At 44.2% G+C, this 20,378-nt stretch overlaps 1 protein-coding gene across 4 annotated transcripts in view; it reads right to left on the reverse strand.

Annotated features, from left to right (window-relative positions):
- phf6 (PHD finger protein 6) overlaps positions 1-20,378 on the reverse strand; it is a 90,666-nt gene that overhangs the window by 14,208 nt on the left and 56,080 nt on the right. For all 4 annotated transcript variants that reach the window (XM_063061209.1, XM_063061206.1, XM_063061208.1 and 1 more), the window contains exons 5-8: positions 10,869-11,002; positions 10,707-10,753; positions 8,060-8,220; positions 2,066-2,209 (exon numbers count right to left, since the gene is read on the reverse strand). In XM_063061209.1, coding sequence (XP_062917279.1) covers positions 2,066-2,209; positions 8,060-8,220; positions 10,707-10,753; positions 10,869-11,002 — 486 coding nt within the window. The remainder of the gene's footprint in view (positions 1-2,065; positions 2,210-8,059; positions 8,221-10,706; positions 10,754-10,868; positions 11,003-20,378) is intronic.

Genomic DNA, 20,378 nt, shown 5'->3' on the forward strand with positions numbered 1-20,378 from the left:
CACTCTCATGGTTTCATTACTGGCCGTTGTTCTGCACCCTAAGGGCTTGGACTAAGAGGATGGCTGGGCTTTGGAGGTCGAGGATCTCAGGGTTCTAGAGACGGGTGGATCAAAGATCAGTGTCACTGCAGGAGACCCGTATGCCGTTGGGGGAGTTGGAATATCTATGGCTGTGTGCCCAGAGACTCGAGATCTTTGGGCACAGAGCTCGAAAAAAGCGACGTAACGGACTTTTAAAATCGTAAACGAGCGAGTTGTTTGTTACATCTCCCCGCTCACTGTGAAAATGGAGACAACCCCTTGCTCCCTTATTAGGGAGAGAGAGAGCCTGATGTATGTCAAATGCCAGGTAAACAATGTAGTCTCTGGGGTAACTGCATGTCTGTGTCTTTACTGTTGCTTTGCTCATGCTTGAGTGTTCGGTGGCGGGTGCTGATGCTTTTTTTTGCTGGTGTGGGGAAGGGGGATTGTTGCTTGCTGCTGCTTACTCGCGGGAGGGCGGGAGAGGGGGGAGCTTGGGGGAGTACTTTGGGATTCTAACATTTAACTGTTCATTTTTTGGGGCACTGCTCTGCGTTTCAGGATGCATATTGTAAAGATTTCTCTGACATTAAATGTACCTTTGAAACCTTTGAATATAGAGAACAGTACAGCATTGGGCAGGACATTGTGATGCCTTTTTATACTTAATATCCTCCTCCTCATCCATATCCCCTGATTGCCTATTCCCTTCATATCCATGAGAGCCTAAAAGCCTCAAACTTCCTGTTTCCACCATCTCCCCTAGTAAACCAGTCCAGTCACCCACCACCCTGTAACAAACTGCCCCCTTTAACCTTAAAAGCCCCCCCCAAAAAATGTTCCTTCATGTTTGAAGGATTTTTCAGACAATAGAAATGTTCATATCAACAATACAGATAAATAATGTACGATAAATTTCCAACTACAATACATTTGTAACAATCGGGTTACTTCTTAACTATTTTGTACCTCATCTCCTCTGAAATGGAAGTATAATCTTCAATACATCTTCCCAGATATCTCCTGAGCAGTGAAAACCACTGGGCTCAAACGCTAACTTATGGTAATCACTACGTGCTTGTTGAGATTATCGTTCTAGACCCATCCCATTGTACTTATTTGACACTGACCTTTTCTCCAGAGGTTCTTGCTCTTTTGTGCATAAAATATGTGGAGGTGGAACCACAGAGAAATTAGCTGGCAATGTTGCAATAATCCTTATACAACATTGAGGGCCAAAAGGCCTGCTCCTGTGCTATACTGTCCTATGTTCCACGTGCTAACCATTCTAAAACTTCATTCCCCAGGAGTCACTGCAGTTTCTGGTTGTTCAGCTGCCTCTCTCTCCACCTAATCATTCATTTCTAAACATTCAAGTAAGTATCAATCCTTCCTTTCTCCCCTAATATTTGCATATTTAAATTGCCACCTCACTTCTACAATAAACATCCTCATTTACCCATTGTAACAGTTCTCTTTGCTGTTTCACTCCAGAGTAGACCTGCTCTTCTTGTTGCTGCATTAGAAAGGAGGTACAGAAGCCCCAGGTTCAGGAACAGTTATCCTCCTACAATCATCGAACCAGAAGGGATAACTTCACTCAACCCAACACTAAACTGATCCCATAACTTATGAGCTCACTTCCAAGGACTGTTCATCTCATGTTCTTAATACAATTTATTTTGTTTTAACTTTTGTATTTGCAGTTTGTTGACTTTTGCACATTGATTGATTGCTCTTGTTAGGTGAGATCTTACATTGATTCTACTGGTTTTACTGTGATTGCCTGCAAGGAAATGAACGTCAGGCTTCTATATGGTGACCCTATATTTACTTTGACTTCTGACTCCACCTACTTAAACTTTGGTATGCTTTATACTATATGGTCTAAAGATAGATATCTGCTATATGGAGTCAGGTCCCAAAAAAAAATAAAAGAAGAGAGGAAAAAAGAGTTTGAATAGTTAGGGTAACCCCCAGATCCATCACACTTCATGCAGTCCCTTCACAGTTCCCATTCCGAATGAGGATTCTTTTCTCTTACCATGCATTTGTAATGTGCAGCAACCTTTTTAGCATTTGAAGTGTGCAGCTTTCCTCTGGTCTCGTTTTCCTCATCTCCAGCATGGCAGAATCCACACTTTGGCCCTGTAACTGTGGGACTGCTGCAGTGAGGAGATCGTTCCCTCTGACAAGGACAATGGTTATAAAAATAAGTACAAAGTTAATTACCTTTTGAAGATTTTTATTTCTGGTATAGATAATTCAAATACACTGAAGGTATAAGCTATAGAGTAGTCTGATGAGACCACATGTTGAACACAGAGGCTGTGAGTATAAATAAATCTAAGATAATGAGCAGTAAAGATGTCAGGAAAGACAGGCAGGTGATGGGGCAAACTTGTAGCCATTGAGATGAGTTGCAGTGCAATAAAGTTGCAGTGAAATCAAAGCAAAAAGTATCAAATACTGGTCTTAAGGTGTTGTACTTAAATGCACGCAGCATAAGGAATAAGGTGGATGATCTTGTTGTACAGCTGCAGATTGGCAGGTATGATATTGTGGCCATCACTGACACCTGGCTAAAGGATGCATGTCTCTGGGAGCTGAACGTCCAAGGATACACGGTGTATCGGAAGGATAGGAAGGATAGGAAGGTAGGCAGAGGGGGAGGCATGGCTTTATTGGTAAGAAATGATATTAAATCATTAGAAAGAGGTGATATAGGATCGGAAGGTGCAGACTCTTTATGGATTGAGCTAAGAAATCGCAGGGGTAAAAGGACCCTGATGGCAGTTATTTATAGGCCTCCAAACAGCTGCAGGGATGTGGACTACAAATTACAACTGGAAATAGAAAAGGCTTGTCAGAAGGGCAGTGTTATGATAATTGTGGGGGATTTTAACATGCGAGTAGATTGGGAAAATCAGGTCAGCACTGGATCTCAAGAGAGAGAATTTGTAGAATGTCTGCGAGATGGCTTTTTAGAACAGCTTGTTGTTGAGCCCACTAGGGGATCGGCTGTACTGGATTGGGTATTGTGTAATGAACCAGAGGTGATTAGAGAGATTGAGGTGAAGGAACCCTTAGGAGGCAGTGACCATGATTAAGTTCACTGTGAAATTCGAAAAAGAGAAGCCGAAATCTGATGTGTCGGTATTTCAGTGGAGTAAAAGAAATTACAGTGGCATGAGAGAGGAACTGGCCAAAGTTGACTGGAAAGGGACACTGGCGGGAAAGACAGCAGAGCAGCAGTGGCTGGAGTTTATGCGAGAAATGAGGAATGTGCAAGACAGGTATATTCCAAAAAAGAAGAAATTTTCGAGTGGAAAAAGGATGCAACCATGGCTGACAAGAGAAGTCAAAGCCAAAGTTAAAGCAAAGGAGAGGGCATACAAGGAAGCAAAAATTAGTGGGAAGACAGAGGATTGGGAAGTTTTTTAAAAGCTTACAAAAGGAAACTAAGAAGGTCATTAAGAGAGAAAAGATTAACTATGAAAGGAAGCTAGCAAATAATATCAAAGAGGATACTAAAAGCTTTTTCAAGTATATAAAGAGTAAAAGACAGGTGAGAGTAGATATAGGACCGATAGAAAATGATGCTGGAGAAATCAAAATGGGAGATAAGGAGATGGCAGAGGAACTGAATGAGTATTTTGCATCAGTCTTCACTGAGGAAGACATCAGCAGTATACCGGACACTCAAGGGTAGCAGGGAAGAGAAGTGTGCGCAGTCACAATTACAACAGAGAAAGTACTCAGGAAGCTGAATAGGCTAAAGGTAGATAAATCTCCTGGACCAGATGGAATGCACCCTCGTGTTCTGAAGGAAGTAGCTGTGGAGATTGCGGAGGCATTAGCGATGATCTTTCAAAAGTCGATAGATTCTGGCATGGATCCGGAAGACCGGAAGATTGCAAATGTCACTCCACTATTTAAGAAGGGGGCAAGGAAGCAAAAAGGAAATTATAGACCTGTTAGCTTGACATTGGTGGTTGGGAAGTTGTTGGAGTCAATTGTCAAGGATGAGGTTACAGAGTACCTGGAGGCATATGACAAGATAGGCAGAACTCAGCATGGATTCCTTAAGAGAAAATCCTGCCTGACAAACCTATTACAATTTTTTGAGGAAATTACAAGTAGGCTAGACAAGGGAGATGTTGTATATTTGGATTTTCAGAAGGCCTTTGACAAGGTGACACACATGAAGTTACTTAACAAGATAAGAGCCCATGGAATTACGGGAAAGTTACATACGTGGATAGAGCTTTGGCTGATTGGCAGGAAACAGAGAGTGGGAATAAAGGGATCCTATTCTGGTTGGCTGCCGGTTACCAATGGTGTTTCACAGGGATCAGTGTTGGGGCCGCTTTTTACATTGTACATCAACGATTTGGATTATGGAATAGATGGCTTTGTGGCAAAGTTTGCTGACGATATGAAGATAGGTGGAGGGGCCGGTAGTGCCGAGAAAACGGAGAACCTGCAGAGAGACTTGGATAGATTGGAAGAATGGGCAGAGAAGTGGCAAATGAAGTACAATGTTGGAAAGTGTATGGTTATGCACTTTGGCAGAAAAAATAAACGGGCAGACTATTATTTAAATGGGGAAAGAATTCAAAGTTCTGAGATGCAACGTGACTTGGGAGTCCTCGTACAGGTTACCCTTAAAGTTAACCTCCAGGTTGAGTCAGTAGTGAAGAAGGCGAATGCAATATTGGCATTCATTTCTGGAGAAATACTCTGTGTATAGGAGCAGGGATGTGATGTTGAGGCTCTATAAGGCGCTGGTGAGATCTCACTTGGAGTACTGTGGGCAGTTTTGGTCTCCTTATTTAAGAAAGGATGTGCTGACGTTGGAGAGGGTACAGAGAAGATTCACTAGAATGATTCCGGGAATGAGAGGGTTAACACATGAGGAACGTTTGTCCGCTCTTGGACTGTATTCCTTGGAGTTTAGAAGAATGAGGGGAGACCTCATAGAAACATTTTGAATGTTAAAAGGCATGGACAGAGTGGATGTGGCAAAGTTGTTTCTCATGATGGGGGAGTCTAGTACGAGAGGGCATGACTTAAGGATTGAAAGGCGCCCATTCAGAACAGAAATGCGAAGAAATTTCTTTTAGTCAGAGGGTGGTGAATCTATGGAATTTGTTGCCACGGGCAGCAGTGGAGGCTAAGTCATTGGGTGTATTTAAGACAGAGATTGATAGGTATCTGAGGAGCCAGGGCATCAAAGGTTATGGTGAGAAGGCGGGGGAGTGGGACTAAATGGGAGAATGGATCAGCTCATGATAAAATGGCGGAGCACACTCGATGGGCCGAATGGCCTACTTCTGCTCCTTTGTCTTATGGTCTTATAGTTATGTTAAAAACTGAAAACCCAGTCATAACATGAGAGATAACCATAGATTTAACATGGTTGGCCAGAGAATTAAAGGCAGTATGGGGATTTCCTTAGTGCTTGTTTGTATTTGCCTATAGCCACAATAGATCTACAGCAGACACAAACTCAATGGCCCATCACAGAGCATTAGACAATACAAGCATCTAAGCAACACACATCAAAGTTGCTGGTGAACGCAGCAGGCCAGGCAGCATCTATAGGAAGAGGCGCAGTCGACGTTTCAGGCCGAGACCCTTCGTCAGGACTAACTGAAGGAAGAGTGAGTAAGGGATTTGAAAGCTGGAGGGGGAGGGGGAGATGCAAAATGATAGGAGAAGACAGGAGGGGGAGGGATAGAGCCGAGAGCTGGACAGGTGATAGGCAAAAGGGGATACGAGAGGATCATGGGACAGGAGGTCCGGGAAGAAAGACGGGGGGGGGGGGGTGACCCAGAGGATGGGCAAGAGGTATATTCAGAGGGACAGAGGGAGAAAAAGGAGAGTGAGAGAAAGAATGTGTGCATAAAAATGAGTAACAGCTGGGGTACGAGGGGGAGGTGGGGCCTAGCGGAAGTTAGAGAAGTCAATGTTCATGCCATCAGGTTGGAGGCTACCCAGACGGAATATAACACCTTATATTCCGTCTGGGTAGCCTCCAACCTGACGGCATGAACATTGACTCTAACTCCGCTAGGCCCCACCTCCCCCTCGTACCCCAGCTGTACTCATTTTTATGCACACATTCTTTCTCTCACTCTCCTTTTTCTCCCTCTGTCCCTCTGAATATACCTCTTGCCCATCCTCTGGGTCACCCCCCCTCCCCGTCTTTCTTCCCGGACCTCCTGTCCCATGATCCTCTCGTATCCCCTTTTGCCTATCACCTGTCCAGCTCTCGGCTCTATCCCTCCCCCTCCTGTCTTCTCCTATCATTTTGCATCTCCCCCTCCAGCTTTCAAATCCCTTACTCACTCTTCCTTCAGTTAGTCCTGACGAAGGGTCTCGGCCTGAAACGTCGACTGCGCCTCTTCCTATAGATGCTGCCTGGCCTGCTGCGTTCACCAGCAACTTTGATGTGTGTTGCTTGAATTTCCAGCATCTGCAGAATTCCTGTTGTTTGCGTTTAAATACAAGCATCTATGTCAGGATGCTGTTTGTTGACTGTAGCTCAGTGTTTAACACCATCATTCCCACAATCCTGATCGATAAACTACAGAACCTGGACCTCTGAACCTTCTTCTGCAATTGGATCCTCTACTTCCTAACAGGAAGACCACGATCTGTGCGGTTCGGTGATAACATCTCCTCGCTGACTATCAACACTGGTGCACCTCATGGGTGTGTGCCTAGCCCACTGCTCTACTCTCTCTATATCCATGATTGTGTGGCTAGGTATAGCTCAAATACCAGCTATAAATTTGCTGATGACACAGCGATTGTTTCTAGAATCTCAGATGGTGACGAGAGGGCGTACAGGAATGAGATATGCCAGCTTATTGAATGGTGTCACAGCAACAACCTTGCACTCAATGCTAGTAAAATGAAAGAGCTAATTGTGGGCTTAGGAAGGGTAAGACAAGGGAACATGAACTAATCCTGACAGAAGGAACTGAAGTGGAGAGAGAGAGCAATTTCAAGTTCCTGGGTGTCAAGATCTCTGAAGATCTAACCTGGTCCCAACACATCAATGTATCTATGAAGAAGGCAAGACAGCAGCTCTATTGCATTAGGATTTTGAAAAGAATTGGTTTGACACCTAAAACGCTCGAAAACTTCTAAGATGTACCGTGTAAGCATTCTAACAGAATGAATCACTGCCTGGTACTGGGGGGGGGGGGGGGGGGCGGCTAGTGCACAAATCCAAATGAAGCTACAGAAGGTTGTAAAATTAGTCCGTAGTATCCAAGACATCTACAAGCAGCAGTGTCTCAGGAAGGTGGCATCAATTATTAAGGACCCCATCCCCCAGGACATGCCCTCTTCTCATGGTTACTGTCAGGAAGGAGGTACAGAAGCCTGAAGGCCCACACTTAGCGATTCAGGGACATCTTCTTCCCTTCTGCCATACGATTCCTAAATGGACAGTGAACTCATGAACACTATCTCACTTCTTGTTATAATATTTCTGTTTTGCACTATTTTTAATCTAACTTACATATATATAGTTAATGTAATTGATTTACTTTTTTCCCCCTTCTATATTATTATGTTCTGCAATATACCACTGCTGCTAAGTCAACAAATTTCACTAAACATGCCAGTGATAATAAACCTGATTCTGAATTCGGAATGTACTTCCTACCAAGGTAGTGAAGTCTCATCCAATCAAGGCTGTTACTATTTTATTTAACGATACAGCATGGAACAGGCCCTTCCAGTCCATCGAGCTGCATCACTCAGCCACGCACCTGATTAACCCTAGCCTAAGGGGATTGAACCGGTACTTAAAATAACAGAAGATTGTGGGTAAAAGGCAGGGTAATTCTACAAACTATATTGTTCTTGCATGACACAAGAAATTTCTCAAAAGACTGAATGATCCCAAAGTACCACCATTCTTAGATTATGAAAGAAAATTTGGTCAAGGATGAAAAAGGTGAGGAAAATTTATCAAAATCATCTCCTTCAAATATCATCCCATAATTAAATTACTCACATAGGAACTGCAACTAGTTTCATCTTTTCCTTGGGATGATGTAGACATGGCATCATCTGACTCATCTTTCCAGTTAGGAACTCTTCGCCTTCCTCTTTGTCCTCCCCGAACACCTCTACGATGACTTGTAGGACACACTGTCAGGTTTCCTGGGAGACCATCTGCATGGAGCACATCAAAATCACAATAAAACAGTTGGTGCTCATAGAGGACAGATTGGAATGCAATGTCTACTCGGGCAATATGGGTGGAACTGAGAAATAAGAAAATGATCATCATGTTAATAGGATTATATTACAGACCTCCAAGAATCTGCAGGATCGCGAGGAACAAACTTGCAGAGATAGCAGACATTTGCAATAAGTATAAAGTTGAGATAGAAGGTGCTTTTAACTTGCTACATATTGACTGAGACTCCCAAACTGCAAAGGGATTGGATGAGATAGTTTGTTAAGTGTGTTTAGGGAAGTTTCCTTAATCAATAGGTAGAGGTCCCAACTGCAGAGAGTGAATACTCTATCTCCTCTTCAGGAATGAGACAGGGCAGGTGACAGAAGAGTGTGAAAGATAAAGTCATCATAATTTCATTAGTTTTAAGATAATTTATAGAGAAGGATAGTACTGATCCTTGGATTGAGATTCTAAACTAGAGGAAGGCCCATTTTGATGGCATTAGAAGAGATCAGGTAGGCACAGATTGGAATAGCAATGGGATGCTTGGTAAATGAAAGCCTTTCAAAAGTGAAATATTGACAGTACAGTATCTGTTATGTTCCTGTTGAAATAAAAGGCGAGGGTAACAGGTTCAGAGAACCTTAGTAATCAACGGATATTGAAGTCCTGGTAAAGAAAAAAGGGGCACACTTCAGGTATGGGTGCTTGAGTGTAAGAAATGCAAGAAATAACTTGAGAGGGCGAAAAGAGGGCACGAGGTTGTTCGAGTAGTCAAGGTGAAAGATAATTCTAAGAACTTTTACATATATATTAAGAGTGAAAGGACAGAAGGGACAAAATTGGTCCCTTTGAAGATAAGCATGGTCAACTATGCACGGAACCGACAGAGGTGGGGGTGGGGGGGGGGAGATCTTTTACATCTGCATTTACATTGGAGATGGACACAGAAACTACAGGACTGAGGCAAATGAGTAGCGAGGCCATGGGCCACATCTGGAGTAGAGGAAAAGGTACTTGCTGTCTTCAGGCAAATTAAGGTGGGTAAATCTCCAAAACCTGACGAGATGCCCCTCAGAACTTGCAGGACAATAGTGCAGAAATTGAGCGGCCCTGGGAGAGATACTTAAAACATTCTTAGGCATGGGTGAGGTGCCAGAGGATTGGATGATAGGTAATGTTTTCCTGTTGTTCAAGAAAGTCAGCAACTATAAACTGTAAAATTCTAGGATGGTGATCCTGATGTCAGTCGAGAGTAAATTATCAGAAGGTATTCTAAAGGACTGGATATTTAAGTATTTGAAAGACAGGACCTTATTACGGATTGGCAACATGGCTGTGTGTGTGGCTGGTCACATCTAACCAATCTTACAGGAGGTTATCAAGGTTCATGAAAGAAATAACAGTGAACGTTATCTAGATAGGCTTCAGCAAGGCCTTTAACAAAGTCCTACATGGCCTTAGCAGCCCCTCCACACAAGGCAGACTTTCACATGTAAATTCCCCACATTATTTCTTGCATCGGTCCTCCCATTGTGACTTGTAGAGAGGTGAGACAAGAAACAAACTGGCGACTGCTTTACTGAGCACCTTCACTCCATCTGCCATGGCCACCCAGATAGTCGCATTCCCACATTGACGTGTTTGCCCTCAGCCTCTTCTACAGCGAAGTAGAACAGCACCTCATCCTCCAGCCTGGTGGTACTAAAGCTGAATTATCCAACTCGCTTTGTCAAATCCAGCAATCATCTCCCAGCTTCTGGCATACACACCGATTCTCCCTTCTCCCATTTACCTATCAACAACCTCCTCCCCCCCTCTCAATTTCTCACTTGAATCCACCTGTCACCTGCTAGCTCTTGCTCTACTCCTTCCCTCCAACTTTTTACACTGTTCTGTCACCTCTATCTTCCAATTCAGGTGAAGAACCTCAACACAAAAAATGGACTGTCCTCTGATCTCCACAGATACTGCCTGGCCACTGATATCCAGCACTTAGTGCGTTGCTCTGGACCGGATGCAATGCATCCCAAGCTGTTAAGGGAGGAGATTGCTAGATATCTGTCCAAATGTGGACATTGTAATTGCAGCTGTTTAAGGATGGGATGGGAAAGGAGGGCAATTTCCATAAACTGCACTCCCTCCACGCAAACAGATCCTATACAATATTCCTGCTGGTCGAACCAGACACCTTTACTCTTGTATTAAAACCCTCGTGTGTTGTTTCATTCCCAACTGTATAATACCTGGGGAATTATGAGCATGCCACCTCAGTAAAAACCAGATCCAGCACTACTGCAATAGCTTGTGTGTACTTTGTCTGCTGTTCTAAATGCAGTCCAGCGCGAAATAGGTGTCGGTAATACTGTAAACCCAACCAGTTAGCACGATAGTGATCCCATACAGAAAATAATGTTGTAGGGAAAGGAAAGGCTAGCAAATAACTTATTGTACCAAATATTGCCACGTCACTTACCCTCACTGGAATCCTCTGCACCTTCTTTGTGCTTTTGACAGAGAATCCTGTTGAGAAATGGATTTAACAAGTGCAGGTCAATGTTATGCACTTCATGAAACAGTTATACAAGCATAAATATAACAGCCATACCAAAATGTAAGAACATTGTATTATACTTACAAATATATTCCCTGAGACGGATCTTCCTTTATTTGAGCTTTGTCAAGTTTTGCACAATAGTAATGGTATGTTCGACGACAAGTTTTTACGTCACATCCAATTGTTGCTCCTGGGCGGTGACAACAAGAGCAGCTCTGTGGCAAGAACGACAAGAGTGAAACAGCATAGCCAGTGTGTCAGTGCAACAAGGCGGTTAACTGCATCAAATCCCTAATGCAAAAGGGAATAAAAGAGGCAATTTGTTTTCCCTGTTGATTCAATAAAGGGAAGTCCCTTCCAGGAAATATGACAATTATCTACAGCAGTAGAATTTTTAAATCATTCTGCAAAACCTGGTCAAAATTATTGAAAAGAACAAGGTTTCATTTTGGTAGGTCAAATTTGAAGATAGAATATTGTATTAATAGTAAGACTCTTAGCAGTGTGAAGGGTCAGAGAGATCTTGGGGTCCGTGTCCATAGGGCACTCAAAGCTGCTGCGCAGGTTGGCAGTGTTGTTAAGGCTATGGTGCACTGGCATTCTTCAATCATGGGATTGAGTTCAAGAGCTGTGAGGTAATGTTACAGCTATACAAGACCTTGGTCAGACCCCACAGGAAGGATGTGGATACTGTAGAGAGAGTGCAGAGGAGATTTACAAGGATACTGCCTGGCTTGGAAAGCGTGTTTTATGAGGATAGGTTGAATGAACTTGGTGTTTTCTCCTTGGTGTGAAGGAGGATGAGAGGTGACCTGATAGAGGTGTATAAGATTATGACAGGCATTGATCATGTGGATAGCTAGAGAATTTTTCCCAGGGCTGAAATGGCTTCCATGAGGGGGCATAGTTTTAAGGTGCTTGGAAGTGGGTACAGAGGGGATGTCAGGGGTAAGTTTTACTACACAGTGAGTGAAGGGTGGGTGGAATGCACTGCTGGCGATAGTGGTGGAGATGGATACAACAGGATCGTTTAAGAGACTCTTATATAGCTACATGGAGCTTAGAAAAATAGAGGGCCATGTGGTAGGGTAACTCTAGAAGTTTCTAGAGTAGGTTACATGGTCGGTACAACATTGTGGGCCGAAGGACCTATAATGTGCTGTAGAATTCTATGTTCTATGCTTGGCATTGGTGGAATCACTACTATATGCTGTTTCGTTAATTTTGAACTTGCCAGAATTTTTCCAACATATTTCTTTTTAAGTTGGTGGTGTTGTGGATACCTAAGAGTCTCTTAAACGATCCTGTTGGATCCACCCCCACCACTATCGCCAGCAGTGCATTGCACACACCCTCCACTCTCTGTACAAGTTACAACAGGACGTAGGCAGATGCAGATCTGGGCCAAGAAGTAACAAATGGTGCTCAATCCATTAAAGTGTGAAGTGATTCACTTTGGATAGTGGAACTTGATGCAAGAGAATAAAATTAATGACAAGGTTCTGAGCAGTTTGGAGGAACAGAGGAAGTTTGGGATTCAGATCCATAGAACCCTTAAAATTGCCGCACAAGTTGATAGGGTGGTTAAGAAGGTGCATACTGTGTTGGTATTTGTTAGTTTGTGTATTGAGTTCAAAAAGTCACTTTGTAATGTTGCAGCTCGATAAACACTGGTTCGACCACGCTTGGAGTATTGTGTTCAGTTCTGGTCACTATAAGACCCCAAGATATATGAACAGAATTAGGCCATTTGGCGCATCAAGTCTGCTCTGCCATTTCATCATGGCTGACCTATTTTTCCTCAGCCCCAATATCCTGCCTTCTGCCCATATCCCTTCATGTCCTAACCAATCAAGAATCTATCAACCTCTGCCTTAAATATCTTAAAAGACTTGGCCTCCACAGCTGCCTGTGGCAACGAATTCCACAGGTTTGCCACTGCCTGGCTAAAGGAATTCCTCATCTCTGTTCTAAAAGGACACCCCTTAGAAAGGATATGCAAGCTTTAGAAAGGGTGCAGAGATTTACCAGGATGGTATCTGGATTTACAGAGCTTAAGTAGGCAACTTGGTCAGCATGGACAAGTGGAACGCAAAACCCATTCCCAGCTGTACTATAAGTAATGGATCTTGAAATGTACAATATGTCTACAGAAGTTGGGAATACAAGAAAATTCTATTTTCTTCTGAACGGCACGCTAGCATGGTGGTTAGCACGACGCTATTACAGCTCCAGGCGTCCGAGTTCAGAGTTAAATCCCAACATCCTCTGTAAGGAGTGTCTGTAGGCCCTCCCTGTGGAACGCAAGGATTTTCCCCATGTCCTCCAGTTTTCTCCCACAGTTCAAAGATGTACCTGATAGGTTAATTGCTGATTGTGAATTGTCCTCTGTGTGGACAAGGCTTAAATCGGAGTTGTTGAGGGTTGCTGGGTGGTGTGGCTTGAAGGGCTGGAGGGGCCTGTTCCATGCTGATCCTCAGAATAAATTTTTTAAAAATATGGTTGAGAAAGCATATGGAAGTTTGTCCTTGTTGTCCAATGTGTGCAGCTCTCTGCCCAGGGGAGCAATAGAGGCTACCTTATTAAATATACAGCGGTGTTGGAAAGATTGAGAATTCTGCAGGATTTTCTCTATTTCCACAAAATTATGACCCAAATGTGATCATATCTACACAAAAACCCTAAAACTAGAGAGACAGCCCTACTAAATTAATAACACAAAAACATTATACTTGTTCATTTATTTATTGAGAAAAATGATCCATTATCACATGTATTTGTTGGAAAAAGTAAGTGAACCTTTGCTTTCAGTAACTGATGTGACCTCCACCCCCCCCACCCCCCCATACAGCAATAACTTCAGCGAAATGTTTCTGGTAACCGTTGATCAGTCCTGCACATCGGCTTGGAGGAATTTCAGGCCATTCCACCTTACAAAACTGCTTCAACTCTGGGATGTTGGTGGGCTTCCTTGCATGAACTGTTTGCTTCAGGTCCTTCCACAACATTTTTACAGGATTAAGGTCAGCACGTTGACTCAGCCATTCCAAAACACGAATTTTCTACTCTTTTTAAAGCATTCTGTTGATGATTTACTCTCATCTTTCAGATCATGTTTTTGTTGCATTATTCAACTTCTACAAAGCTTCAGGGGACGGACTGCTATCCTGACATTCTCCTGTAAAATGTCCTGATACAATTTTGAATTCATATTCACTCAACTATTGCAAGCTGTCCAGGCCCTGAGGTAGCAAAGCAGGCCCAAATCATGATTCTCCTTCCATGCTTCACAGTTGGGATGAGGTTTTGGTGCTAGTGTGCAGTGTTTCCTCCAAACATAGCAATGTGCATTTCTGCCAAAAAGTTCAACGTTTGTCTCACCTGTCCACAGAACATTGTCCCAGAAGCATTGTAGAATATCCAGGTGGTCTTTTGAAACCTTGAGACATGCAGCAATAATTTTTTGTTGGAGAGCAGTGGCTTGCTTTGTGGTGTCCTTCCATGAACAACATTCCTGTTCAGTGTGTTTCTTACAGTGGACACATGAACAGACACTTCAGCAAATTCTAGATTTTTCTGCAGATCTTTTACTGTTACCCTTGGGTCTTCCTCAACTCCTTCAGCATTGCACATTGTACTCTTGGAGTGATCTTTGCAAGATGCCCACTCCCAGGGAGAGTAGCAAGGTACTGAATTTCTTCCATTCGCAGACAATTTCTCTTACTGTTGACAGAAGAACACTCAGGTCTTTAGAAATGCTTTGGTAACCTTTTTCAGTTTCATGCGTCTCTACAATTCTTCAAGATTTTCTGATAACTGTTTTGATCGAGACACGGTTAAACAAATAGAAATAAAAACCTACAGCACAATCCAGGCCTTTTTGGCCCACGATGCTGTGCCGAACAGGTACTTATTCTAGAAATTACCTAGGGTTACCCATAGCCCTCTATTTTTTTAAGCTCCATGTACCTACCCAGGAGTCTCTTAAAAGACCCTGTCATATCCACCTCCGACACCGTCGCCATCAGCCCATTCCACGCACTCACCACCCGCTGCGTAAAAAACTTACCCAACATCTCGTCCACACCTACTTCCAAGCACCTGAAAACTGTGCCCTCTCATGCTAGCCATTTCAGACCTGGGAAACAGCCTCTGCCTATCCACACGATCAATCCCTCTCATCATCTTACACACCTCTATCAGGTCACCTCTAATCCTCCGTCACTCGAAGGAGCAAAGGCCAAGATCACTCAACCTATTCTCATGGAGCATGCTCCCCAATCCAGGCAACATCCTTGTAAATCTCCTCTGCACCCTTTCTATTGCTTCCACATCCTTCCTGTAGTGAGGTGACCGGAACTGAGCACAGTACTCCAAGTGGGGTCTGACCAACGTCCTATAAAGCTGTAACATTACCTCTTGGCTTTTAAACTCAATGTACCATATGCCTTCTTAACCACACAGTCAACCTGCGCAGCAGCTTTGAGTGTCCAATGGACCCAGACCCCAAGATTCCTCTGATCCTCCACACTGCCAAGAGTCTTACCATTAATACTATATTCTGCCATCATATTTGATCAAAATTGAACCACCTCACACTTATCTAGGTTGAACTCCATCTGCCAATTCTCAGCCCAGTTTTGCATCCTGTCGATATCCCACTGTAACCTGACAGACCTCCACACTATCCACAACAAACCAGCCTTTGTGTCATCATAGACACATAGAAAATAGGTGCAGGAGTAGGCCATTCAGCCCTTCGAGCCTGCACCACCATTTATTATGATCATGGCTGATCATCCAACTCAGAACCCTGCACCAGCCTTCCCTCCATACCCCCTGATCCCCGTAGCCACAAGGGCCATATCTAACTCCCTCTTAAATATAGCCAATGAACTGGCCTCAACTGTTTCCTGTGACAGAGAATTCCACAGATTCACCACTCTCTGTGTGAAGAAGTTTTTCCTAATCTCAGTCCTAAAAGGCTTCCCCTTTATCCTCAAACTGTGACCCCTAGTTCTGGACTTCAACATCGGGAACAATCTTCCTGAATCTAGCCTGTCCAATCCCTTTAGGATTTTATATGTTTCAATCAGATCCCCCCTCAATCTTCTAAATTCCAACGAGTACAAGCCCAGTTCATCCAGTCTTTCTTCATATGAAAGTCCTGCCATCCCAGGAATCAATCTGGTGAACCTTCTTTGTACTCCCTCCATGGCAAGGATGTCTTTCCTCAGATTAGGGGACCAAAACTGCACACAATACTCCAGGTGTGGTCTCACCAAGGCCTTGTACAACTGCAGTAGTACCTCCCTGCTCCTGTACTCGAATCCTCTCACTATAAATGCCAGCATACCATTCGCCTTTTTCACTGCCTGCTGTACCTGCATGCCCACTTTCAATGACTGGTGTATAATGACACCCAGGTCTCGTTGCACCTCCCCTTTTCCTAATCGGCCACCGTTCAGATAATAATCTGTTTTCCTATTTTTGCCACCAAAGTGGATAACTTCACATTTATCCACATTAAATTGCATCTGTCATGAATTTGCCCACTCACCCAACCTATCCAAGTCACCCTGCATCCTCTTAGCATCCTCCTCACAGCTAACACTGCTGCCCAGCTTCGTGTCATCCACAAACTTGGAGATGCTGCATTTAATTCCCTCATCCAAGTCATTAATATATATTGTAAACAACTGGGGTCCCAGCACTGAGCCTTGCGGTAACCCACTAGTCACTGCCTGCCATTCTGAAAAGGTCCCGTTTATTCCCACTCTTTGCTTCCTGTCTGCCAACCAATTCTCTATCCACATCAATACCTTACCCCCAATACCGTGTGCTTTAAGTTTGCACACTAATCTCCTGTGTGGGACCTCGTCAAAAGCCTTTTGAAAATCCAAATATACCACATCCACTGGTTCTCCCCTATCCACTCTACTAGTTACATCCTCAAAAAATTCTATGAGATTCGTCAGACATGATTTTCCTTTCACAAATCCATGCTGACTTTGTCCGATGATTTTACCGCTTTCCAAATGTGCTGTTATCACATCTTTGATAACTGACTCCAGCAGTTTCCCCACCACCGACGTTAGGCTAACCGGTCTATAATTCCCCGGTTTCTCTCTCCCTCCTTTTTTAAAAAGTGGGGTTACATTAGCCACCCTCCAATCCTCAGGAACTAGTCCAGAATCTAACGAGTTTTGAAAAATTATCACTAATGCATCCACTATTTCTCGGGCTACTTCCTTAAGCACTCTGGGATGCAGACCATCTGGCCCTGGGGATTTATCTGCCTTTAATCCCTTCAATTTACCTAACACCACTTCCCTACTAACATGTATTTCGCTCAGTTCCTCCATCTCACTGGACCCTCTGTCCCCTACTATTTCTGGAAGATTATTTATGTCCTCCTTAGTGAAGACAGAACCAAAGTAATTATTCAATTGGTCTGCCATGTCCTTGCTCCCCATAATCAATTCACCTGTTTCTGTCTGTAGGGGACCAACATTTGTCTTTACCAGTCTTTTCCTTTTTACATATCTATAAAAGCTTTTACAGTCAGTTTTTATGTTCCCTGCCAGTTTTCTCTCATAATCTTTTTTCCCCTTCCTAATTAAGCCCTTTGTCCTCCTCTGCTGAACTCTGAATTTCTCCCAGTCCTCAGGTGAGCCACTTTTTCTGGCTAATTTGTATGCTTCTTTGGAATTGATACTATCCCTAATTTCTCTTGTCAGCCACGGGTGCACTACCTTCCTTGATTTATTCTTTTGCCAAACTGGGATGAACAATTGTTGTAGTTCAACCATGTAATCTTTAAATGCTTGCCATTGCATATCCACCGTCAATCCTTTAAGTGTCATTTACCAGTCTATCTTAGCTAATTCACGTCTCATACCTTCAAAGTTACCCCTCTTTAAGTTCAGAACCTTTGTTTCTGAATTAACTATGTCACTCTCCATCTTAATGAAGAATTCCACCATATTATGGTCACTCTTACCCAAGGGGTCTCTCACAACAAGATTGCTAATTAACCCTTCCTCATTGCTCAAAACCCAGTCTAGAATAGCCTGCTCTCTAGTTGGTTCCTCGACATGTTGGTTCAAAAAACTATCCCGAATACATTCCAAGAAATCTTCTTCCTCAGCACCTTTACCAATTTGGTTCACCCAATCTACATGTAGATTGAAGTCACCCATTCTAATTGCTGTTCCTTTATTGCCACATTTCTAATTTCCTGTTTAATACCATCGCCGACCTTACTACTACTGTTAGGTGGCCTGTACACAACTCCCACCAGCATTTTCTGCCCCTTAGTGTTATGCAGCTCTACCTATATCGATTCCACATCTTCCCGGCTTATGTCCTTCCTTTCTATTGCGTTACTCTCCTCTTTAACCAGCAACGCCACCCCACCTCCTTTTCTTTCATGTCTATCCCTCCTGAATATTGAATATCCCTGAACGTTGAGCTCCCATCCTTGGTCACCCTGGAGCCATGTCTCTGTGATCCCAACTAATCATAATCATTAATAACAATCTGCACTTTTAATTCATCCACCTTGTTACGAATGCTCCTTGCATTGACACACAAAGCCTTCAGGCGCTCTTTTACAACTCTCTTAGCCCTTATACAATTATGTTGAAAAGTGGCCCTTTTTGATGCTTGCCCTGGATTGTCGGCCTGCCACTTTTACTTTTCTCCTTACTACTTTTTGCTTCTACCCTCACTTTACACCCCTTTGTCTCTCTGGACTGGTTCCCATCCCCCTGTTGTGAACTAACCTCCTCTCGCCTAGCCTCTTTAATTTGATTCCCACCCCCCAACCATTCTAGTTTAAAGTCACCTCAGTAGCCCTCGCTAATCTCCCTGCCAGGGTATTGGTCCCCCTAGGATTCAAGTGTAACCCGTCCTTTTTGTATAGGTCACGCCTGCGCCAAAAGAGGTCCCAATGATCCAAAAACTTGAATCCCTGCCTCCTGCTCCAATCCCTCAGCAACGCATTTATCCTCCACCTCATCGCATTCCTACTCTCACTGTCGCGTGGCACAGGCAGTAATCCCGAGATTACTACCTTTGCAGTCCTTTTTCTCAACTCCCTTCCTAGCTCCCTATATTCTCCTTTCAGGACCTCTTCCCTTTTCCTACCTATGTCATTGGTACCTATATGTACCACGACCTCCAGCTCCTCACCCTCCCACTTCAGGATATCTTGAACACGATCAGAAATATCCTAGACCCTGGCACCAGGGAGGCAAACTTCCATCCAGGTCTCTGGACTGCGTCCACAGAATCAGCAAACTTACTAACCCAAAACACAAAATAATACAAAATAATCTGCAGATGCTGGGGTCAAAGCAATAGTCACAACACGCTGGAGGAGCTCAGCAGGTCGGGCAGCATCCGTGGAAAAGATCTGTCGACGTTTTGGGCCGGAACCCTTCGTCAGGACTGTAGGGGGAAGGGGCAGAGGCCCTATAAAGAAGGTGGGGGGAGGGTGGGAAGGAGAAGGCTGGTAGGTTCCAGGTGAAAAACCAGTAAGGGGAAAGATAAAGGGGTGGGGGAAGGGAAGCAGGGAGGTGATAGGCAGGAAAGGTGAAGAAAGAATAGGGGAAAACACAATGGGTAGTAGAAAGAGGCAGAACCAAGAGGGAGGAGGGTAGGCAGCTGGGGGAGGGGGCAGTGACATAGGGAGGGGGAGGGACTATCTAGACGGTATATGAAGTGTTGCTCCTCCACCCTGAGTTTAGCCTCATCATGGCAGTAGAGGAGGCCATGTATAGATATATCTGAATGGGAGTGGGAAGCAAAGTTGAAGTGGGTGGCTACTGGGAGATCCTGTCTGTTTTGGCAGACGGAGCGGAGGTGCTCGACGAAGCAGTCCCCCAATCTGCGTCGGGTTTCACTGATGTAGAGGAGGCCACACCGGGAGCACCGGATGCAATAGATGACCCCAACAGACTCACAAGTGAAGTGCTGCCTCACTTGGAAGTGCTGTTTGGGGCCCCGAATGGCGGCAAGAGAGGAGGTGTAGGGACAGGCGCAGCACTTGCGCTTACAGGGATAAGTGCCAGGTGGGAGATCTGTGGGGAGGGACGTGTGGACCAGGGAGTCGTGGAGGGACCGATCCCTGCGGAAGGCGGAGAGGAGTGGAGAGGGAAAGATGTGCTTCATGGTGGGGTCCTGTTGAAGGTGGCATAAGTTGCGGAGAATAATGTGTTGGATCCGGAGGCCAGTGGGGAGGTAGGTGAGGACAAGGGGAACTCTGCCCCTGTTGTGGTGGCAGGAGGATGGGGTGAGAGCCGAAGTGCGGGAAATGGAGGAGATGCAGGTGAGGGCATCATTAATGACAGCAGAAGGGAAACCACGATCCTTAAAGAAAGAGGACATTTGAGATGTCCTGGAACGGAAAACCTCATCCTCGGAGCAGATGCGGCAGAGACGGAGGAACTGGAAATAGGGAATGGCATTTTTGCATGTGGCAGGGTGGGAAGAGGTATAGTTAAGGTAGTTATGAGAGGTCATTGGGCTTGTAGAAGATGTCAGTGGACAGTCTGTCTCCAGATGGAGACCGAGAGATCGAGAAAG

Source organism: Mobula hypostoma, chromosome 10, assembly GCF_963921235.1.
Source record: "Mobula hypostoma chromosome 10, sMobHyp1.1, whole genome shotgun sequence".
NCBI classification, from domain to species: Eukaryota; Metazoa; Chordata; class Chondrichthyes; order Myliobatiformes; family Myliobatidae; genus Mobula; species Mobula hypostoma.